Genomic DNA, 23288 nt, shown 5'->3' on the forward strand with positions numbered 1-23288 from the left:
AAATCTAGCCCAGGGTCTAAAGCTTATAACCCTCCCTTATCGACTGTTGGGAGCCCCAGGGGCCTTAGTGGGGAAGTTTTCAGCCAAGCCCCCTTTGTTCTTTTAACTTTTATCATGGAGCAATCCCAGATAGACTCAAGGTAGAGAATATGGCAGCATACAGCTTAATAAGATAATAAGTTCCTCCGCAAATCCCAGGCACAGCCGCCATGTAACTCCTAACAATAACCGTACCATTGTGTCAGCTAAGAAACAACGGCCAAGTCCAGATGTCCAGCCAGGCATGGGACACACGCCCTTAATCCCAGCACTCGGAGGCAGAGGCAGGCAGATCTCTGAGTTCCAGGACAGCCAGGGCTATGCAGAGAAACCCTGCCTCAAAAATGAAATAACGGAGGAGGAGGAGGAGGAGGAGGAGGAGGAGGAGGAGGAGGAGCAGCAGCAGCAGCAGCAGCAGCAGCAGCAGCAGCAATATTCAATGCCATCAATATGCAGTAGTCTTAAGCTACCTAAGGTTGAGCCTGCTCCAACAATAGTAACTGGAAAATTCTAGAATCAAATCTCTTGCTGTTCTGAGGAGCCTAATGAAATCAAGCCTTCCCTCCCCACGCCCTGACCCTGACGTGAAATCATCCCTTTGCCCACTATACTCAAACACTCTGCTTGCTAGTGAGCCACTTGGCTGCCTGGACCATTGCTGTGACCATTATGAGACCTAGCACAGTTCACTGTTCCCCTTATTTCAATATCCTGCTGGGTATCTTAGAGTGCATCACTCTCTGGTACGAGGGGCCTTGCTACCCAGCAGTCAGTTTGTGCATTTCAGGTTCACAAAACCACACACTGGCTGGTATCTCCTCTTTCTGTGTACCTCCCTACCCCCTGTCGGTCTTACAGGCTGGATTTTTGTAGGTTATAGGCTGCTGGTGTGTGGAGGATGTCCTCCTTCCGACTCTTGTCGTTCCCCCGAGTGATGGTTGGATTTAGGTGTGGGTTGCAGGACATTGTCCTTATCCGCTCTCTTAGGGTCAACCTGCTCTTCGTAAAGGACATGCCCCGCAGGTTGGGGTAATCATGAGGGGAAGCTTAGGAGGCCTTGGGGAGGGCTTGCTTTCTGGAAGTATCTAGAAAGTCACAGCTGGCGCTGAGGATGCTAAGGGTGTAAGCCCTGTGGGGTCTCGGGCAGCACGCAGGGACATAGGACACTTACATTGGTGAAAGGGGGTCAGAGTAAAAAGGCTTGAACTGTTGGACTGTGGGAGGGAGTTTCTTTGTTTCTCCCTCTGTGCATCTGCCCACACATGTGTGTGTTTCTGTACCTGTGCATGAGATATCCACGAACAGACTTTCCAGCTGGGTTCTTGGCCCAGGAATAGGGCTGAGGAAAACCTACAGAATGTGTGGAAGCCACTGCCTTCCTGTGATATCCCCTCCACCCCCAAACACACACACACCTGGACTTTCCCCAGCAGCAACCTTAGGGGATGGGATCTCTGCCCCAAGCCAGATCTGCCTATTTTTTTCTTAAATCATATTTATCAGTGGAGCCTGCTCTTAAAAATATTTTCTGACAGTTAAACATTTCAGAGAAAATTAGGCCCTGGGGCCAGAGAGATGGCTTAGCACTGAAGAGTACTTGCTGTTCTTCAGAGGACCTGGGTTTCGTTTCCAGCACCCATATGGGCGCTGGCAGTTCGTTCCCCTCAGACACCAGGCACATATGCGGTGTACACACTTGCATAGCAAATAACTGTACACATACAGTAAAATGAACAAACCTTTTAAAAGTATACAGCCTCACCTAGAGGTAACTAGCATTGCTTTTGCACAGTAGGTCTGCCTAGTTTGTGCAGAGCTGGGCGCCCCTCTCCCAGTGGAGCTTGGACTGGATGCCAATGCCCTCTGGATACTTAGCCCAAATACTCAGGGTCACCCTTCCCCATATGTATATGAGCACATAGCCAGTGACCTCATGACATCCTCCCTCCTAGTCACTCTTGGAGGAAGTCATTTTCATTACCCATACTTTCCAGTTGAAGAAACTGAGGCTACAGAGCTAGGGGGTGTGGTAACTGGAATTCCCAGGAAGTGGATCTGATTTCAGCAAAACAGCATCACGGGCCCGCCCACACAACGCAGACTCCCTAGTGCCAGCGGTATCCACCAGGCCTAACAACTAGAGGAGGCTTACGGCCCTCGGAAACCACGCCCCCATCAGTCAGTCCCCACCCTCAGCTGACATCAGCGAGTCCGGCCCTGGGCGCAGAGCGCAGGCAGCGCGGAGCCGCGCCGGCCGGCCCTGCGCCCACGCCGCCCCGGGTCTCGCGGCCCGCCGGCCACCCGCGCCACCGGGAGTCGTCCATGGTGCAGCGCATGTGGGCCGAGGCGTCCGGGCCCATAGGGGGCGCCGAGCCGTTGTTTCCCGGCTCCCGGCGCAGCCGCAGCGTGTGGGACGCCGTGCGTCTGGAGGTGGGCGTCCCTGACAGCTGTCCAGTGGTGCTGCACAGCTTCACGCAGCTCGACCCCGATCTGCCGCGCCTGGAGGTGGGTGAACCGAGGTCTAACGTCCTTTGCAGCATTGTGTGGGGGTGGGGGATTTCTTCCTTAGAAATCCCCCTGCTGCACCAGTCCCGGGACAGTCAGTTGGGGATCACAGCTGAATTTCCATACCCCGGCGATTTATCCCAGTACCTGCGCCCACCCATCACAGGGGTGACAACGCCAACCAATCCCTGCAATCAATCAGACCTTTAAGCCCATCCATGCTATCACTATTTACAAATTCTGTGGTGCATGAATGCTCCAACCACGAGGGCCTGTCCTTATTTCAGACTCTTGTCAATGGGGCATGTGACACCAGAAAGCCACACAATATAGTGGACCAGGAAATGGTTGTAGTAACACAGTCCTAGACCCCCCAGAGGTGAGTGGAACCTCGGGGCCTTTGAATACCCATCACTGAGTCAGACATAGGCCTAACAACCCAGGAACATGAAGGCTACTCAGAGGAGGCAGTGAAAGAAAGGGGGTGGAAGGTGCTGATCTCCAGTGCGTGGAACCAAGGGTTCAGTCAGTAAGAGGGTGTAAGATGTTCAATCACGGTAACCTTTGATTCATTTCTGCCCGATTAGAAAATGTGCTGATACCAGGACTTTGTAAGAGTTTGGGAGGACTCAGAGAAGGGAGACCATGCCGTTACATGTGGGAGGTGGGAGTAATCAATGTGGGTAGGAGCAGTGCCCTCTTCCTTCCACTAAGTGTGCACCGCCCACCATGCTCCAGAGGTAATGGAACCCTAAGGCAGCCCTCTATCCTGCTCTGCCTAGAGAGGGTCTGGACAAAGCATGCTTGGGAGCTTTTGCTCATGGAGCCCCAGGCCTGGGAGGCCTCCTGTGCTTGGCAGGTGTCCCAAGCCAGGCTCCTCATTCACCCAATGGTCTCATCTTCATTGCGGCTGGGGAGGGACTCCGGGGAGCTTGGTAGTGGGCGGCCCGCCACCAGCCCTGCACTCATCTGGCTTTCATTATGTCTGGCAGAGTCTCCGGCTTTGTGTGCTGGAAGGGCCTGGCCTGATCACTCCTGGAGGGGGTGTCAGGCTTCTCTCTGGCTCTATCTGACCTCATGCCTGACCCTTTGTAGCAGGGCTAACGAAAGGTTCTGTCCCTGCACAGGTAGCTGCTGTCCGTGCCTCCTCTGCCACCCCTCTCTCCAGGCCTCTGTGTTGTCATGCAGCCTGCTCACTGTTTAGAAATCAGAGGGGAAGCTTCTGGCTGGGGCAGGAAAGCCAGGGTCCTGGCAGGAGAGGAGGCCACAGCCGGAAACTGAACACAATGACCATTTAGCATTCGCCTGGGGGAGGGGCAGGGAAATCCCTGTATTTTGCCAATAATTTCCTCCCATCCCCATCCTGAGGCTGATTTCCTGGTAGCAGACCCGGTCTACGGCCTGAAGTCCCCTCACTCTCTGTCTCTGCCTTCTTCTTCCGTCATTTGTCCCCTTAAGCCTGGGGTTGCCAGATGTCCTCACACATCTGGGCACCTGCCTGCCCTCTCAATTCTAAGTCAAGCCACCAATGACCTAGCTTGACCTGCTCCAGCCTGCTTTAGGGAGGTCATATAGTTCATGCTTCCGCTACAGGCTTACTTCAGCTTCGTCCTGGCAAGGATCTGTGGATCTGGAGCAGGCACCGGTACCATGTTCCCCGGCTCACACAGACCTCCAGTTTAGATGCCAGCGCCATCTGCCAAGAGGCTGGAGGCAGAGAGGTGAAGTCCCTGACCTAGATGAATATATCGTCAGCAAGGGTCGCAGACGGGACTTGAGCACAAACTGTTGTGTTCCCTGGGATCGGGGTTGGGGTGCCTGCTCCATGTACGAGCTGTGAGCAGGACACAGCAGAGATGGCTAGTGAGCGGTAGCAGCCAGCAAAGGCTATGGATAGAGCTTGACCCAGGCACTGCAAAAAAGGCTTTGGCCAAGTGAGATACGGAGAGGTTTATTTAGAGTCCAGGAGAAGGTGAAAGTACCCCAGATTTTGAGCTCTTGGGAACAGTGGAACCAGGGGCCTAACATAATGGCTAGCAGCCGCTAGGGCTTGGTAGCAGAGCCTAGGCTAAATAATTTGCATGCATGTTGTCCTTTGGGGGGGTCAGGGCTATTAATAGCCCATTTAACCAATGAAACAACTAATTAGATTGCGCTCAGCAAACTGGTCAACTGCAGAGGGAGGCCAGGCAGGCTTCTTACCCTGGCAACTTGCCTGTGATGCCTGAAGGCTGTGTGGGTTGGACACAGTGAGGCCAGGGATTCTTCCTCTGGGCTGTCTGGTTTCTTGATCATTCTGTGTGCAGCTCTTAGTTTACCCCAGGGTTCTTTTGTTTCCCTAGACACTGAAAACTCAGAGATATAGGTACATAGGGTGTGTGTGTGTGTGTGTGTGTGTGTGTGTGTGTGTGTGTGTGTGTGCACGTGTGTGTGTGCATATGTGTGCGCGCGCGCGTGTGTGCGTGTGTGTGTGTGTGCATATGTGTGCGCGCGCGTGTGTGTGTGTGTGCGCGCGCGTGTGTGTGTGTGTGTGTGTGCGCGCGCGTGTGTGTGTGTGTGCGCGCGCGCGCGCGTGTGTGTGTGTGTGTGTGCATGTGTGTGCATGTGCGTGTGTGTGCATGTGTGTGTGCGTGCATGTGTGTGCATGTGTGTGTGTGCACGTGTGTGTGCATGTGTGTGTGCGCGCGTGTGTGTGTGTGTGTGTACACATGATAATCCTCCAGAGGTACTTCCTGGCTGACTCTAAAAGGGCAGCCTTCAGGAACTTCAGAGTCTGTTATGTTCATGAGGAGACTTGCCATCAAAGCTATGCCCCCAGGATCTCCTTCTCCTACGGTTGCTTTCCTCAGAGGCACAGTAGACAAGGATGAGGAGGCCCAGATGGCTGGTACTGGTCCTCTGTCTCCAGTCTGGGACACTGAGAGAGACATGCTGGCCTATTTCCTGGGAGCCTCCGGGCAGCTCTGGAAGCAGGAGGAACCGGATTGCTAGCAGGGACTGACTGTCCAGGAGGTGGTCGGACAGTTTTCAGGATTGTAGGTAGACCTCTCACTGACCCTCAGCTCTGAGGAAGCTTCTGCAGGGGCTTCAGCAGCGCTCTGAAGAGCTCATACTTTGGCACCTACCCTGAGTCGGATTTCTGATGCTCTTACAAATGCTGTGTTCTCAGGCGTGTACCCAAAGGGAGGGAGCCACCTCAGCACAGTGAGAGTGACAGAGATCGACATGAATTGCTTCCTAACGCTGGAGCTAAGGCTCCAAGCAAACTCAGTTCTCCAGAGAAAGGACAACCTGAGGGCTGCTCACTCTAGCAGGGCACAGGGACCAGAACTGCTGGGCTGTGGCTGTTCTGTTGGCACGCTCCCCTCCTTCTGATGCCTTTGCCGGCGGCAGCCGTTGTCCTATGGGTCACACCTGCAGGCAGTCTGTCCTTTTGAACCCAAGAGGCACAGAGCTTGAGCTCTGAGCTCTATGGAAGGCCTCTGTGCTGGAATGCCAGCCTAGCCCCTCTGAGCCCCAGAGTTTCTTCACCTGTAGAACGGACATGTTGCCAGGCGGTGGTGGTGCAACATCTTTAATCCCAGGAAGCAGAGGCAGGCAGATCATGAGTTTGAGACCAGCCTGATCTATAGAATGAGTTCTGGGACAGCCAGGGCTGCGCAGAGAAACCCTGTCTAAAAAACAAAACAAAACAAAAACAAAAACAAAAAAAGGAGTTCTGGAGTGGACCACGTGAGACTAACAGCCGGTAGTGAAGCTAGCCTTGAGGCAGAGCCATTCCCCTGGGCATGTCCTTAAGCTTCTGCTCAGAGGCACGGGTGTGACACCACCGGCCTGGCCACCTTCCACCTGCTTTCTAGCCCAAGGAAGTCATTTCTGTCTTCAGCCTCTCCCCTGCATCTATGTACCTTGGCTGGACCCTGCCCTGATAGAAGCAGCAGCCAGCTCTGGGTGTGTCCTCACAGGCCAGGGATAAATCCTGGTCCTGACTGCTGTTTCCTAGCTCTACTTGAGCTGGCTTCTGCCTGTCCCTACCTGGGTGTTCCTTCATCTACCAGGCACCATACTGGGCGAGCTACATGCACTAAGTGTACAGAGGACCTGGGACAGGAAGTGCCTGTGTTAACTGGATGGTATGGTGTGAGTCTGACTTCAGCTGGGTCTGTTTTATACCTTGTGAGGACTGGGGCATGCCCCCTTTCAGGCCTGGCCCGATGGTGGCCATTGCAAATGGACAGCAGGGTGGGGGGGTACAAGGCTTTGGATTACTGAAGTGGTGGGTCCCCCCCCCCATTCGAGCCTAGTTTTCTTTCCTGAAATGCTAACTTGGCCAATAGCAGAACTCAGGCTGACAGGGAGGGTTCCTGGGACCTGAATCTGACTCTGTGGTAGCTCTGCACAGGCCCAAGACACTTCTTTCTGAGGGCTTGGTGCTCCCCTGCTGCCATGGCAACCAGGCACCTTGTACACTCCCTAGCTGAGGCTTCCCCTGATGGCCGAGGGTTGCCATGAGGGCTCAGCATCTAGGCTGTCCACCCAGTGCTGGAGCTGGCATGGAGGGCTCTAATGCTTCATGTTTTCATCTCATCCCTCTGTCAGAGCTTATGGCTTGAGCTTGAGAAGTCTTGGGTTCTCACCTCTCCCTGGACACTGTCTATTTGGCCCCTCCCCTGAACCTTGGTTTCCACCTGTAAAGCAGGAAAGGTGCTCTCCCACCGTGATAAGAGCCTGAGATTGCTCACTGGCATCTGGACCGCCCCCTCTCTGTTCTGGAAGGTCCATTCCAAGCAAGAGCCAGGACTCTGAGTGAGCTGCCATCTGGGTCCAGTAGTCCCGGGTGGTCGGCGGTCCTCTGACAGGTGCAGCGCTCATACATCACCAGTTCTTGTGCTGTACCAGGTGTTGTCTGCCATCCTTGGTCAGCTGCAACCCCTGCTATGTCACCTGCTAGCTGCTGCTGTTCTCTCTCAGCCGAAGGCCAGCTTACTAAGCCAAGCTGGGGAGTGAGACTCCTCCTGAGATACAGTGCATGGGGCTGCTCCTGGGGTCCCTGTGTGTCCAGAGCTGTAGGACGTCTGCAGTACCTGCTGGAGCGCTGGGGTACCCGAGTGACTTGGTGGTCCAGGTAGGTATGGTGAGGTTGGAATCGCCTTGGCTCACCAAGTAGGCTGAGCCTTTGCCCATGGAGAGAGAAGCCGTGATCTCCTGAGCCTCTGCACATGGAGAGAGAAGTTGTGATCTTGTGCTTCAACGTATCTGCTAAGGCTTCCTGTGTCTGACTGGACAGATGACACAGGCCTGGCATCCCATTCTTTTTTTTTTTTAATTTATTTATTTATTATATATAAGTACACTGTAGCTGTCTTCAGATACACCAGAAGAGGGCATCGGATCCCATTACAGATGGTTGTGAGCCACCATGTGGTTGCTGGGATTTGAATTCAGGACCTCTGGAGGAGCAGTCGGGTGCTCTTAACCGCTGAGCCATCTCTCCAGCCCCTGGCATCCCATTCTTATTGAGCCCCTTGCTACTTGCTGTCCTGGGCTTGGCCTGCAATGCCCTCGCTTTTAGCTGGTCACATATATCCTATTAGCTTGCCACCTTGAGAACTCTGATCAGGTGACACACCCCATTCTGAGAGCTCTAGGCTATGCTCAAGAGACTGTGGTTGTGGGGGCAGCTTGCTCCCAGGACTCCCGGGGACACTTTCACCCCCAAGTGTGTTAGACACAGCCACCAGCTTCATCCCAGGTCCCTGGGGGCCTTGCACATTTGGGAGGTTGGGGGGTGGGAGGGGATGATCCTCTCTAAGGACACAGCCAACCATGTGGCATTCCTCCCTTGGAGCTCAAAGGCTCCTTGGATGCCTGCCCCAGGCAGGCAGGCAGACAGGCAGACATTTTTGCTGTTTCAGCTGTTTGCCAGGCCAGCTTCCCCCCTCTTCTCCCTGGACTGCTTGAGTATTCCTGGGACACTTCCTACATGGGCTGCCTGCTACAAAAGTAGCCCAAGGTGGCCTTAGGTTACGTGGCCCCTGCCCTTCCAACCTCAGAGGGACCTTGGACTTGGGGGAGAAGCTCTTCTCTGTCGCTTTCTAACCAGACCTGAGCATCTCTGCCTTCTCTGGGTATCTGGTGCAAAGGGGCCTACACTCTGTATGGTGAGGTGGCCTGGTTCATTCCTGCTGTGGTTGTTTGAAGGAAACGGAGTGCATGGGGTTAGCTCCTCAGGCCGGAACAGTTCCCATCTGTGCAACAGGGTGTCAACTCCCCAGAGGAAGGCATGCATGGCGCTCAGCGTCTGTCTGCACCCCCACCCCCATCCAGCTGGCAGAATGGCCCCCCTCAGGTGGGGGAAGGGTGCAGGGATCACATGACACTCCCACAGGGCCCAGGCCAGCTGCTGGGCTATCAGCAGAAGCTCGGGGCTGAGCAAAGCCTTGCCTTGATCCTTGCTCAGGGATGGCGGCTTCTGCTTGCATCCAGCTACTCCTGCAGTGTGCCTGGCTAGGGCAGAGTTCTGTCCTGTGGGCATCAATAAAAACCTGTTGCAAACTAGCCTTGTTCTGGGGTTCGCTGGGCTGAAATCCAGCGTCTCGTGGCAGGAGCTTCATGTGTGACTCTGACTCTGCGGTTGATGCCAGGTATAGCCAGGCTCCTTGGGAAAGGAGGGCTCTTCCAGCCTGAGCCGGTGCAGTGGCTGTTCCAGCGCCGTGGTCTCCTTTTTCTCTGCTGAAAGACTTTCTACATGTGGGTCAGAGGTTAGCTGATGACAGTGCCACTGGCCTCTGAAGGGAAGTTCCCTGGGCTGTGGGCCAGGATTGCTTAGGGTCGTGAGCCTTCTTGTTAGCCACTGGCTTCCAGGAATCAGATCCTCTCCATCTTAGTTATAACCCTTCCCCAGATGGCAGGAAGGAGAAGCCTGGGGTTTAGGGGAAGCGAGTGTTTCCTTTCTGCTCTAGGCTCTAGGCAGCCACATGACTCCCTCCTTCCCCAAATAGGCCTTGTGATTTGGGGTTCTGTGGATCCCCAGCACTGTTGCTGTTCCCTACTCACGTGAGCAAGAACAGCCAGCTGGGAACCCCCTTGTTGCTCAACAAGTCTCAGAAGCATGAATGAGCAGAAGGGGAAGGAAGTGGCCTCAGATGTGGTCAGCATCCGCACCTTGCCTAGACCCATTATGCTGACTCGAGCGCTGGGCTGGAAAGAGCTGCCTGATGGTGCTTGGTCAGCCTGGAACCTCAGACTGCACAGAGATGAGAGTGCGGGTGACCCAAGCCCTGGGCTCTGGGGACTAGGTTCTTCTGAGGGTCAGTGCCACCTGTGACCATACTAAGGCCTTAGGATAGAGGATCTGTCATATACACAAGACAGTTTGACTACCTCGGCCTCCACTTACCCTTCTCTGAGATGGGTGAATAACAGTACCTGTTCAGGTATACTGGGGTAGGGCTGTCCAGTACGAGGCAGGAGCAGGTTCCTGAGGTGTTGGCCTTATGATCATGAGGAACCAGGTGGGGAGGAAAGTTCTGGGCTCTCCATTTTCTTTACCCTGGAAGTCCAGGAGCCCCGTCTGTGCCATCTCCCTGCAGCAGACCCCTGATGTCCTGGCCTGACTCCTGGACCTTGTCTTTCCAGAGCTCTACGCAGGAGATTGGGGAGGAGCTGATCAACGGGGTCATCTACTCCATCTCCCTGCGCAAGGTTCAGCTACACCCAGGAGCCACCAAGGGCCAGCGCTGGCTAGGGGTAAGTATGGAGCGGACACCAGGAGGGTGGCCCTGGCAACTCCTTTTCAGGGTTTTCTGTTTGAGGGTCTCAGTCCCTCTGACAACTCTGGGCTGACCCTCCCTCCCTTCCCCAGCCCATGCTCAAAGGTTCTGTGAACATACCTACCTACAGGGGAGAGGAGACACCATTGACTTTGCTTCTCATTTCCCATAAGGCAGTGCATATTCAAATATTTTGCTGGGTTTAATGCCTGTCCTCACATGTCACTCTTCCCCTCTTTCCTCCTAGTCCAAAATCCTCTCACATAGTAAGGCTACCCTTTACCCCCAGTGAATGGAAGTTTAGGTTTTGTAAACTTCCTCCTGTCTTAGGGTTACTGTTGCTCTAAAGAAACACCATGGCCAAAAGTAGGCTGGGGAGAAAAGGTTTCATGGGTTCATATTTCTACATCACAGTCCATCACTGAAGGAAGTCGGGACAGGAGCTCATAGAGAGCTGGAACCTGGAGGCAGGGCCTCACGTAAGAGCCATGAAGGGTGCTGCTTGCTGGCTTGCTCAGCCTGCTGTCTTATAGAACCCAGGGCCACCAGCCCAGGGATGGCCCTACCCACAATGATTGGGCCCTCCCATATCAATCACTAACTAAGAAATGCCTCCCTGCCTTGTACACAGCAGTCTAATGGCGGCATAAGTCTCTCCGTTGGGGTTCCCTTCTCTCAGATGACTCTAGTTTTGTCAGATACATCAAGTTGACAAAATTCTTCAACATAGAGTGCTCTGCACCTTTCTGACTCAGAAGTCTTTGGACCCCTTGAGCTAAGAAGCTGAGCCTAACCCAGCCACATGATATTCCAGAAGACAGCCCTGTCACCACAGCTGCCATGCATCACTGCTGTTACTCCCAGCGTGATTCTTCCCTGGGGCACTGAACCCATCCAGGAAATGTTCTGGGTCTTGATAGGATAGACCAACCCCATGACCCTGGAGTAAGCCAGTCTTTCCACCTCTAGGATAGGCTGGAACATCCCACCCTCCCTCCCCAAGCGTGTGTTAGAGAATGTTGTCACCTAAGAAACTACCCTGAAGGGTTCAATACTTCAAATTCTGCTTGAAAATACAAGGCTTTTTAAAATCAGAGACCTTCTTGTCCCGGCTTTGGCCACATTCTACGGAGGGTTTACAGGAAACGATCCGAGCTCCAGCCTCCAGAGCTTCCCTGAGAATATGACCCTGCCACTGACCGTGCCTTTCTCTTGCTCCCCCAGTGCGAGAATGAGTCAGCTCTGAACCTCTACGAGACTTGCAAGGTGCGCACGGTGAAGGCCGGTACTCTGGAGAAGCTGGTGGAACACCTGGTGCCTGCCTTCCAGGGCAGTGACCTTTCCTACGTCACCGTATTCCTGTGCACCTACAGAGCCTTCACAACCACTCAGCAGGTGCTAGACCTGCTGTTCAAAAGGTGAGCACCCCCTCCAGACCCAGGGACACCCTTCCTCCTGGCTACATCTTGGGGATGCCTTGTGTCTCTCTGAGCCCCAGTTTGATGGTAAGCATCCTCATAGCTAGATGGGCTCTGCCAGGACGGCCCCAGCCTGGGCTGTCAAGGCCTATGGGGTTTATATGACTTTCCCTTCCTCTGTGGAGAAGCTTTCTCTCCTCAGCCTCAGGCTAAGTGGGTTCCCTACCTAGAAAGGAAGGAGGCCTCAACCTAGATATACACAGAGCAAGGATGGCCCTGTGGTAGTCAACTGAGAGGCCCCAGGTCTGCTGAAATGCCTGAGCTTCTAAAACATCTGCTGTGCTTAGCCATGCTGCCAGGCACTTAACTCTGTGACAAGAGCAAAGAGTCAGTCCCTGCCTCCCTGGGCTCCATTCCCATCAGGGAGTTGACCAGTAACACTAGACATCGTAAGCAGGTACGGTAGATGTGACGCCCTCACGGCCTCCTCTAGATATGGCTGCATCCTTCCCTACTCCAGTGAGGACGGCGGACCACAGGACCAACTCAAAAAGTAAGTAGGCTTTTAGTCCAGAGGGGAGGTTTGGGGAACAAGGGCTGAGCAAACTATAGGCCCCACACATCTGGTTCCTGCTGCTGGGCTGAGGTCTAAGGCTCTTCCTGTATCCGAAGGAAGATAGAATTCAGGGTGATACTGCACTTTCAAGGAGCTGAGTAGAGGGGTGGGGGTGTGTGTGTGTGTGTGTGTGTGTGTGTGTGTGTGTGTGTGTGTGTGTAAGAGAGAGAGAGACAGACAGGCAGACAGAGAGAGAGAGAGAGAGAGAGAGAGAGAGAGAGAGAGAGAGAAGCAGTCACTGTGAAAATCCTTCCCTTGTATAGCCTATCTCAATAGACATGCAGCCTCACTCCTTAGGAATGGGCGCTTAGCTGGTCCCCGTGTCCCTCAGAAAAATGCAACCCACACCCAGCTCAAAAAGAATAGGTGCTGAGGTAACCCTCGCCGCTGGGTGAATGGCAGACTAGAGGACAGACCCTTGAGGCATCTGTGTTCCATCAGGAGTGGGGACGGTTCCCTAAAGAACCAGGAGAGCCCCCCATTCCATTGATGAGCCTTCGCTCTCTCCTGTAGGATCCTCTGTAGCCTCTGTCTAGTTACGTGGGTGGGGGCACATCAGGGTGCTGTGGGAGGATGGGAGGAGAAACCATGCCTCTGACTCTGTTGCCTGTCCCCAGTGCCATCTCTTCCATCCTGGGCACCTGGCTGGACCAATACTCCGAGGACTTCTGTCAACCCCCGGACTTTCCCTGCCTCAAGCAGCTGGTGGCTTATGTGCAGCTCAACATGCCTGGCTCAGACCTGGAGCGCCGTGCTCACCTTCTCCTGGCCCAGCTGGAGGACCTGGAGCCCAGTGAGGTTGAGCCTGAGGGTGAGGAGCCAGGGGTAGCTACACAGAACCTGCTAGGAGGGGTCAGTAATTGTTTCTACCACAGAGAGGCTCCAACCACTGGGCCAGGAGCAAGAGCCAGCCTGGGACCCACCCAGTGGGTAGTATACCATAGTCTGGGGTAGCCTCTTGTTGTGGGAACAGGGCTTTGTTCTCTGGCAGTTGGTGATTCTCTGTCTTGAAAATGCTCTGGACAAGGCTGCCATAGTGGACATCTTCTCTCCTGCAGCCCTGTCCCCAGCTCCAGTGCTGTCTCTGAAACCAGCTTCACAGCTAGAACCAGCTCCCGCCCTGCTTCTGACGCCCAGCCGAGCTGTGGCATCCACTCCAGTACGAGAGCCAGCCCCGGTGCCAGTACTGGCATCCAGCCCGGTGGTGGCGCCAGCCTCTGAGCTAGAACCAGCTCTGGAGCCGCCCCTAGACCCTGAGCCAACCCTCGCACCTGCTCCAGAGCTGGACCCCACTGTCTCACAGAGCCTCCACCTCGAGCCCGCTCCCGTGCCCGCTCCTGCATTAGAGCCTTCCTGGCCTCTGCCTGAAACCACGGAGAACGGACTGTGTGCAAAGCCTCACCTACTGCTGTTCCCTCCAGACTTGGTGGCTGAACAGTTTACGCTGATGGACGCAGTGAGTGGCTCACGGGGGCGGGGCGGGGCAGGCCTCCTTTTGTCCTCTGCTGTCTAGACCTGTTTTCTGGTTCAGAGCCTCTGTCCCAGGGCAAGTCCTAGCTCCACTCTTAACAAACATGTGATTAGGGCATTCTACTTAACCCAAAGCATTGATTTCCCACCCCCATGGTGGTCATGAAGAGTGTGTGTGTGTGTGTGTGTGTGTGTGTGCGCGCGTGTGTGCATGAGTGCGTGTGTGTGTGTGTGTGTGTACACGTGTGTGGGGGTGCGTGTGTGCATGAGTGTGTGTGTGTGTGGGGGTGCGTGCGTGACTGCGTGTTGCATGCTGACCTCTTAGGGATGGAGGAGTGCTTGCTGAGGTGTGCCTGGGCCACCCTCCTCCATTCCACCCCTAACCTCAGCATTGTGAAGTGCTTGCCGTGCACGGGAGACCGGGACACAGGGCAGGCTGTGACGTGCCCACTGGGGAGGGGCAGCAGATGCTCTCTGAGATGAGAGGCAGGAGCCACTGCTGTGTGTATGTTTCTTCTCCCCTTCATTTTTCCTACTTTGCCTTGCATTGGGTGCCCTCAGAAGTCAGGTGGAGGGGCGAGAGTCGCACAGGCTCAGACGCATCCTCACTCTTAAGTGCTGCAGCCTTTGCCTTGGGCTGTGCAGGGCCCAGTGACACTGATCCCCTCCCTAGGAGCTATTCAAGAAAGTTGTGCCCTACCACTGCCTGGGCTCCATCTGGTCCCAGCGGGACAAGAAGGGCAAGGAGCACCTCGCGCCCACCATCCGTGCCACTGTCGCCCAGTTCAACAACGTGGCCAACTGTGTCATCACCACCTGCCTTGGGGACCAGAGTATGAAAGCTTCGGACAGGGCCCGGGTGGTGGAACACTGGATCGAGGTGGCCAGGGTAGGCTATAGGGGGGTCCTGGGGACCTCAGGGCCACACAGCTGGCATGCACTCTCCTGGAACTGTACACTTGGGTGCTGTGTGAGCGTGTGTCCCTGGCATGCCCTCTGGGAGCTTCCTGCCATTAAGGAAGTTCGTCCATGGGCTCCACTCACAGACTCCTTGTCCCCAGGAGTGCAGGGTGCTCAAGAATTTCTCCTCCCTCTACGCCATCCTCTCTGCCCTACAGAGCAATGCCATCCACCGCCTAAAGAAGACATGGGAAGAGGTCTCCAGGTAGGCCTCCCCGTCCCCAACCCCTACTGTACCCCAAGCTGTCTCTGCCTTCAGTGAGGCCCAGCAGCAAAGATGGAGGGATGGGCCCACTGGTAGGCACAGCTCAGTGTGCACACCCTGATTAGAGCCAGGCAAGTGTCTCGTGCTTGCACACAGCCACAGAGCTGTCCAGCTAAAAGCAAAACACAGTTTTGCATACTCAGGTGGTCTTCAGTGGAACCACGTTTAGGATTCTTCTCCAGCAGCTCAGAATCTTTGCTGTACGGGAAAACGGGCTCCCCACCGTTTTGCCCTGGTACGCACCATGCTTGCCCTGGTGCACGCTCTTCCCAACCATTGCCTTCACTCTGTGCCTCCTCCAGGGGCAGCTTTCGAGTGTTCCAGAAACTGTCAGAAATCTTCTCTGATGAGAACAACTACTCCTTGAGCAGAGAGCTGCTCATCAAGGTGAGGTGGCAGCCACAGTGTCGGGGAAAGGGAGCAGGCAGGAAATGGCAGGGTTTCAGTTCCTCACTGCAAGCTTTTGGCTGACTTCCAGTCCTGTCAGGACTGGACAGGAGGGGAGGATGGCTTTGTTCCTTGGACAGGTGGCAGGCATTTGGTGGAACGGTAGGCCTCTGGTAATCTGATGTAGTGGGGACAGCCAGCCAGGCTGCTGCGGGAAGATGAAGCAGCCGGATTAGCAGGTCTGCAGCTTCCTGCTGGGCCTTAGCCACTGGCAGACCAATAGCCGATGGAAGAGGGGGCAACTTCCCTGAGCCAGCCCGTTCTGTCTCTGTGGTGCCAGGCTTGTCCCAGGGGAGAGGCTACCTGGGACGGGGGTCATCCTCCATTCCAAACATCTAGTCCCAAGGTGCAGCTATGCTTGCATAGGTGGCTCTCCCTCTGGCCTGAGGCAGCAACTGCTGGCCAGCATGAGGAACGGTGGTGGACTTGCTGTGTCCCTTGAGGCCACAGGTGCCCAGGCATCTCAGACATATCAGGGACTAATGAAGTCACTTTTCTCTCTCACCCTAGAAGCTTCCACATAAAAACAAAAGCAGTATTATCAGTGGGTCCTGCTTTTGCTGTACAGGTCAGGCTGAGGTGGCCCTGCAGGGCCCAGGGTCCTTAGAGAACAAAGCACCTGTTAATGGACCTGGGCAGCCGGGAAGGGAGTGGAGCAAGGAGCTAGAGACACCTTATCCATCTCCTGTTATGATAGAGCTCAGTTAGAGACCATCCTGCCAGTCAGTAGGCTGCACTCCTTTGGGTCCTCGTGGGATTCCATGCAAGATGCTGCCAATGGAGGGTTCTGAGCCCACAGGAGCCCAATGAGGTCTGAGGGAAATGAGGGGTGTGCAGGAGGTCACCAGGCTGCAGGAAGCCAGTCAAAATGGCACTAGGGACCAGGAATTGAGCCCTTCTGTCCCCAAGAACTTCGAAGGTGAGGTGCACCAAGGCCAGACCCAGGTCTCCCTCCCCTACCCCATGTGTGTTAGAATAGGACACTGATTTAGAAATACCAGTGTGGCAGCCAGACACATTGGCCCAGCCAGGCCCAGGATTGGAGCACAGGTTGGCTCAGGAGAGGAAGAAATTCTCATTGACTTCGCATTCGACTCTGGCAGGAAGGAACCTCCAAGTTTGCCACGCTGGAGATGAACCCTAGGAGAACCCAGAGGCGGCAGAAGGAGACAGTGAGTGACCTGTTGGTTGGGAGAGGAAGGGGTTCCCTTGGCCCTTAGCTCCCATGGCAAGGTGACCAGCTATGTCTTTGGGGACAAGAACCAGTTGCTCTATCAGAGATGGGGCTTGGCAGAGCTCTTTGGGGAGGGTATGAATGAGCAGGGGTCATAGATGTTGCTAGCCTGGGATGGGGGCAGCAGGGAACCCTGGGAAGGAAGCAGCAAAGGTTCTTGGGCTGCTCTACATGGAAAGCCCTGGTGGGGCTGGGGTCAGGTGAGTAGTGGAGAGGGCCCTGAGGCTTGCTTCTTTCCCACCTGATGCCCCAGGGTGTCATCCAGGGCACTGTCCCCTACCTGGGCACATTCCTCACTGACCTGGTGATGCTGGACACAGCCATGAAGGACTATCTATATGTGAGTGAACCCGGAACCAAGGTGGGATCTGAGGGGCAGGGCCTGAGGCCTGGGAGAACAGAGCCCCCTACTGACCCCTGAGCCCTGGTTCTCTTGAGAGCTTGAAAGCTGCCCCTTTGGGGACTTTACAGAGTTCTGAGAGCAGAACTGAGGAGAGGGTTGGCCAGAGTAGTCGTGCATGACCCTCAGATGATGGCTCTGGGCAAGCGAGTGAAGCTTGGCACTCCAAGGTCAGACAGCATGTGGGCCAAGCAGGGGCTTCTAACAGAGTGGGTTGGACAGAAATGTCTACCCTCCGCCCTCAGGTTTCCCCTGTGCTAGTGCCTAGAACCAGGTGTGGATGCTTCCTGCCCCCTAGTGGGTGTCTGTGGTAGTGCAGAAGGTAGGCAGGACTAGAGTGGTGGAAGGTGCTGTTTTCTTACGGACATTGGCTGTCTGTCTTCTAGGGGAGACTGATCAACTTTGAAAAGAGGAGGAAGGTGAGGAGCTGCCGCCCTCAGGGGATGGGGATGGGGACATGGACTGGGCAAGGCACATGTTGATTTATGGTGATATTTGGGACACTCTTCAGAGGTTATTCCATAGGAAGGGAGCTGGGGTGATAACATCCAGGATAGCCTCCTGTGTGCAAGTCCAGACACTGGCTATTTGGACTGTGAAAACAGGGAGGGGCCTGAGTGGGTGTAAGTGGGGAAGTAGATAAAGACCCACATAGGCCCATCACCACGCTGTTGTCTGTTGATCCAGGAGTTCGAAGTCATCGCCCAGATCAAGTTGCTCCAGTCGGCCTGCAACAACTACAGCATTGTTCCCGAGGAGCACTTTGGAGCCTGGTTCCGAGCCATGGGACGGCTCAGCGAGGCTGAGAGGTGAGGGCACTGGCTGGTGGGGGGTGTCATGGTGTCTTCACTGGTGCCTGCTGATAGCTGCTAGCCCCGATGGGAGCCCCAGCTTGGCCCCTGGTAGCCTCACAGCCACCTCTACCTTAGCTACAACCTGTCGTGTGAGCTGGAGCCCCCGTCTGAGTCAGCCAGCAACACCCTGAGGAGCAAGAAAAGCACAGCTATCGTCAAGCGCTGGAGCGAGTATGTGTTGGGCCCTACCCTAGCACCCACCAGCCAGCCATGGAGGGAGCTGAATCAGCAGTCTGGGCCTTGGTTTTCACCTCTGTGAGATGGGGTGATCCCTCAGATATCCAGGGAAGGCAGGACTGGTGGGCTGGAACTGAGAGCAGTGAGGGTCGGCATCCCTGGGAAGACCCCTAGAGTAAGCCAGCTTCTTCCTGCAGCCGCCAGGCTCCCAGCACGGAGCTCAGCACCAGTAGCAGTGCACACTCCAAGTCATGTGACCAGCTCCGGTGCAGCCCCTACCTCAGCAGCGGGGACATCACGGACGCACTCAGTGTGCACTCAGCTGGTTCATCCAGCTCTGACGTGGAGGAGATCAACATGAGCTTTGTTCCAGAGTCTCCTGATGGCCAGGAAAAGAAGGTGACCACCCATGCTCCCTCCTCCTCCGGCCCCTCCTCCCCAAAGCTGGCTGCTGGCCTTCGGGGCCCTTCATGATTCAGGCTGCTGTTGACACTGCTGTCGCCCACAGTTCTGGGAGTCAGCCTCCCAGTCGTCCCCAGAGACCTCTGGCATCAGCTCGGCCTCCAGCAGCACCTCCTCTTCGTCAGCCTCTACCACACCGGTGTCTACCACACGCACCCACAAGCGCTCTGTCTCAGGGGTCTGCAGCTACAGCTCCTCACTGCCACTCTACAACCAGCAGGTGGGCGACTGCTGCATCATCAGGGTCAGCCTGGATGTGGACAACGGCAACATGTACAAGAGCATCCTGGTGAGTGGTAGCCGGTGTCCGTATGGGGCCCGGCTTGGCTGGGCAGCTGACATGCACAGATACCCAGGCCCCCAGGGAACTGTGGCCCACAGCCCATCAGGGCCGAGGCAGTGGGGCAGGGAGTAAGAGTCAGTCAGGACCCCACTGACCTGTAAGGCCCTTGACTTTCTGTTGGAGGCTGAAACAGAGGCTGGTGGTGACTTGGTGTGCCGTGGGCATAGGCAGCTGACCAAGGCAGAGGCCGACTGCTTAGGAGGCCGTTGCAGGGCTGGAGAGATGGCTCAGCGGTTAAGAGCACCGACTGCTCTTGCAGAGGTCCTGAGTTCAATTCCCAGCAACCACATGGTGGCTCACAACCATCTGTAAAGAGATCCGATGCCCTCTTCTGGTGTGTCTGAAGACAGCTACAGTGTACTTATATATAATAAATGAATACATTTAAAAAAAAAAAAAAAAAAAAGGAGGGGTTGGGGATTTAGCTCAGTGGTAAAGGCCCTGGGTTCGGTCCCCAGCTCCGAAAAAAAGAAAAAAGAAAAAAAAAAAAAAAAAAAAGGAGGCCGTTGCAGTCCAGGCTCAGGAACGCAGGGGCCAAAGCAGGCTGATGGCCATGGGCAGAGTCACAGGCGTCAAGGTGTGGATGTTGTTTGAACGTGGAACCAGTGGGATCCACTAAGATTATGGATGGGCACACAGGGAGGACCTTTCCCACCTGCCAGGGCTTGGACTGCAGACGGCTGCTGCACCGGGTCAGGTGCCCTACGTACTCCACCCCAATGGAGCCTTGGCCCCCCTGTGCCAGGAGCTGGGAGGGTGCTAAGTCTCATTCACCTGGGAGAGGCCATGACCGAGCCCCATGAGCTAGCCTGTGCTACCACCATCACAGCCTCAGGGCAGGGCAAGACATAGGAGGCGGTGAGCATTGGTGAGCATTGGTTGCTTCCTCCTTACCATGGAGTGGAAACTATTGCTTCTCCTGGATCAACAGATCCTCTCGTTTTCAGGGGCACACAGCTCCCCGAGGCTGTGTGGGAGTTGGTGGCAGGCTGTTTTAGGCCACTGTACCCTGTCCTGATAGCCTGCTCCCCATTCTTATTCAGGTGACCAGCCAGGATAAGGCTCCGACTGTCATCCGGAAAGCCATGGACAAACACAACCTAGATGAGGACGAGCCCGAGGACTATGAGCTGCTGCAGATCATCTCAGAGGACCACAGTAAGTCCGTCAAACTGCAGGCCAGTGCCCGAGGGGTGGGCCAGCACCAGCCCCTGCCCCAGCTCCAAGGCCAGGACCCTAGAACTCACAGTAGCAGCCAAGTGTGGCCACGGTGCTCACCACAAACTATTGGCAGCCCTTGGCACCCAGGGTCTCCTCCCTGCCCCAGCATCTGCTGCTGGGCCTCCCCACAGGAGGCAAGAGTTGAGAGAGGCTCATGCATGGGTCTGCCTGAGGGGACATTGTCAATAAGAAAGCAGGCACTTCAGGAATAATATTCACGTGTTAAAATCCAAACACGAGAGACTGGAGAGATAGCTTAGCGGTTAAGAGCACTGGCTGCTCTTTCAGGGAACCCAGGTTCAATTCCCAGCACCCACATCACAGCTCATCACTGTCTAGCTTCAGTTTGTAGAGATCTGTCATCTTCGCAGTCATACATGCAGGCAAAACACTGACGCACATAAAATAAAAATAAGTAAGTCTTTTATAAAAAAAATCCACACAGGCAGTCTGGAGAGATGGCTCAGTGGTTAAGAGCACTGACTGCTCTTCTAGAGGTCCTGAGTTCAAATCCCAGCAACCACACGGTGGCTCACAATCATCAGATCTGATGCCCTCTTCTGGTGTGTCTGAAGATAGTGACAGTGTACTTATATGTAATAAATAAATCTTTTTTTAAAAAAAATCCACACATAAGATGCAAAAAGCACACAGACAAGTCAGTCTTCTAGACAGGAGAAAGATAAGAGTCAAAAATAAGCCTGGGCTGAGGTGTTGGCTCGGTGGTTAGAGCATAAACTGTGTGCTGGAGAGATGGTTCAGCAGTTAGAACTTGCTGCTCTTCCAGAGGACCTGAGTTCAGTTCCTAAGCACCCACATGGTGACTTGCAACCACTTATAATGCCATCAGTGTGTAATGTTCTTGCAGAAGATCCCAGCACACACCAGCTGGCTGACAACCTCCTGTGGACCTCCATAGAGGCATGTCCGTAATTAAAAAGATAAATCAAAGAACCAGGCCATTCTCAAGGATCTTGGAGAATTTCAGGGGCTCTGTGCCTATGCCCAGCAGGTTAATGCTAGAGAGAGACATCACCACAGAGGCCACCCACGCATGTTGTCGCTGCAGACACTGCTGATGTAAGCTGAACACCCCCACTATTTGCCCATCTGCAGTAACTCCCAGGACATCTAGATGTTATAGTGTAAACCTTCTCTCAGCTTCTTACACTGTTTCAGTTATATGCTCAGGGTGAGGAGACCACCCACCCCGCCACCTTCCAGAAAGCAGGCCTTAGAGGCTAAGGAGCTAGTCAGACACAGGGTCGGCAGGAGCAGCAAGTCCAGCTTGGCAAGGATGGACAGATTCTATGCCAGAGGTGACTAGTGGGAATGGAACCCAGAGGAAGGTTCTGCCCTCTGCTGGCCCTTGAAGCCTTTCTGAGTAGCAGTGGAGCACCAAGGAAGGCAGTGTGGATTCCAGGAAGCCTGCTCTGGCTGGAAGTCCCAGTCAGCAGCGACAGCCACAGGGTGGTGTGGGGAGACTTCCTTAGGCTGTCATCAGTCTCTAATGGAGTCACAGGAGAGGTCCTTGTTGGAGCTGGATTGGAGGACCCTCAGGACTTGCTGGGAGGAGGCTCTCCAGTGGTGGGGGCATCCCAGCCACATAAGCACCCCTCCCTGTCCCTTTCCCACCAGAGCTGAAAATTCCAGAGAACGCCAATGTGTTCTATGCCATGAACTCTGCCGCCAACTATGACTTCATCCTAAAGAAGCGGGCCTTCACTAAGGGGGCTAAAGTCAAGCATGGAGCCAGCTCCACTCTCCCTCGAATGAAGCAGAAGGGACTCAGGATTGCCAGAGGCATCTTCTAAGGACGTCTCCCAGGGGCTGGCTGGCTGGCTGGGGACTAAGCACTTACAGACTAGAGTGGCCCAGGCCACACAGGTACCTCTGCCCTCCTGCCAGCCCAGGCTACTCCCAGACTCCACTTTCACCCCGAACCTGTCCTGCTGCCGGGATTGACACCTGCCACTGACAGGCTGACCTGGCCTCCGGGGACCGCTCACCGCCTTAGGTGCCTTCTGCTCTCTGCAACCAGAGGACTAGCTGACTTTGCCAAGGGGTGCTGCCAGCTGGGCATGGAGCCTCGCCTGCCCTGGACAATGTCCACCACACTTTCCTGTCACCTCCCCAAGTGCAGATCACTGCCACCCATGCTCCCAGATGCTCCAGGACACCCACACACCCAGCGGGGCTGCCAACTGCGTTCTCTCCTTGTGCCCATAGGCACTGGCCTGGGACCTTCATGGAGGTCCTAGCCTTTCTTAGGCTGCACCAAAGATTCCACCTTCAGGGCCTACAGAGTGAGGGAGTCTCGCCCACCACGAGCCCAAGCCCTCCCATGGATCAGAGAGAGAAGCCCTCTCATGGACCGCCTGGTTGGCATTGAACCCCATACCACTGAAAGTGCCATTCACCACCGCTGCGTCCCGGGTGTACAAGACTACATGCAATGGGAGGTTTGTGGGGAGGGGGAAGACGACTGGATATTTGTATAAAACGTAAAAAGTTTACTGATTGGGGTGGGGCAATATTTATTTGTTGTAAATAGAAAATGCTAGACTTGAATATTATATTAAAATCCCGTTTCTACTATGGCCTGGTCACTGGCTTTGTTGTTCTTGTTTTGTTTTGTTTTCTTTTCTTTTCTTTTTTTTCGGAGCTGGGGACCGAACCCAGGGCCTTGCGCTTGCTAGGCAAGTGCTCTACCGCTGAGCTAAATCCCCAGTGGCTCCTGAACGGCTGGCGTCAGACAATGGTTTCTATAGAGATGGGAGATTGGGGAGTGAGATGGGGCCGGAGAGATGGCTCTACAGCTAAGACCACACACATATGGGGAGGGGGCAGGGACGTGTGTGGAGGACAGAGCCCAGAGGCAGGCTTCTGTTCTTGGGGAGGACCTGGGTTTGGTTCCCAGCACCCGCATTCGACAGCTCACAACCACCTGTAATCCCAGCTCCAGGGGATCTGACTCTTCAGGCACTGGAACACATGCAGCCAACACTCGTGCACATTAGATAGATAGACAGATAGAAGATAGATGGACGGACGGATGGATGGATGGATGGGTAGATAATAGGAGATAGATAGATAGACAGACAG

The 23288-nt window shown here is 54.8% G+C and overlaps 1 protein-coding gene across 15 annotated transcripts in view; it reads left to right on the forward strand.

Annotated features, from left to right (window-relative positions):
• Ralgds (ral guanine nucleotide dissociation stimulator) overlaps positions 1 to 22792 on the forward strand; it is a 40273-nt gene extending 17481 nt beyond the window's left edge. For 4 of the 15 annotated variants that reach the window (XM_087651028.1, XM_087651034.1, XM_087651030.1 and 1 more), the window contains exons 2-18: positions 10183 to 10293; positions 11541 to 11734; positions 12192 to 12287; positions 12968 to 13161; positions 13409 to 13806; positions 14494 to 14709; positions 14882 to 14985; positions 15348 to 15432; positions 16596 to 16664; positions 16980 to 17066; positions 17513 to 17545; positions 17814 to 17935; positions 18056 to 18151; positions 18355 to 18556; positions 18666 to 18908; positions 20006 to 20120; positions 21822 to 22781. In XM_087651028.1, coding sequence (XP_087507154.1) covers positions 10183 to 10293; positions 11541 to 11734; positions 12192 to 12287; positions 12968 to 13161; positions 13409 to 13806; positions 14494 to 14709; positions 14882 to 14985; positions 15348 to 15432; positions 16596 to 16664; positions 16980 to 17066; positions 17513 to 17545; positions 17814 to 17935; positions 18056 to 18151; positions 18355 to 18556; positions 18666 to 18908; positions 20006 to 20120; positions 21822 to 21997 — 2541 coding nt within the window. In that variant the 3' untranslated portion in view covers positions 21998 to 22781. 15 annotated transcript variants of the gene reach the window in all.
• The last annotated feature ends 496 nt before the right edge of the window (positions 22793 to 23288 follow it).

The sequence above is a fragment of the Rattus norvegicus genome, chromosome 3 (genome assembly GCF_021556685.1).
Source record: "Rattus norvegicus strain SHRSP/BbbUtx chromosome 3, alternate assembly SHRSP_T2T, whole genome shotgun sequence".
NCBI classification, from domain to species: Eukaryota; Metazoa; Chordata; class Mammalia; order Rodentia; family Muridae; genus Rattus; species Rattus norvegicus.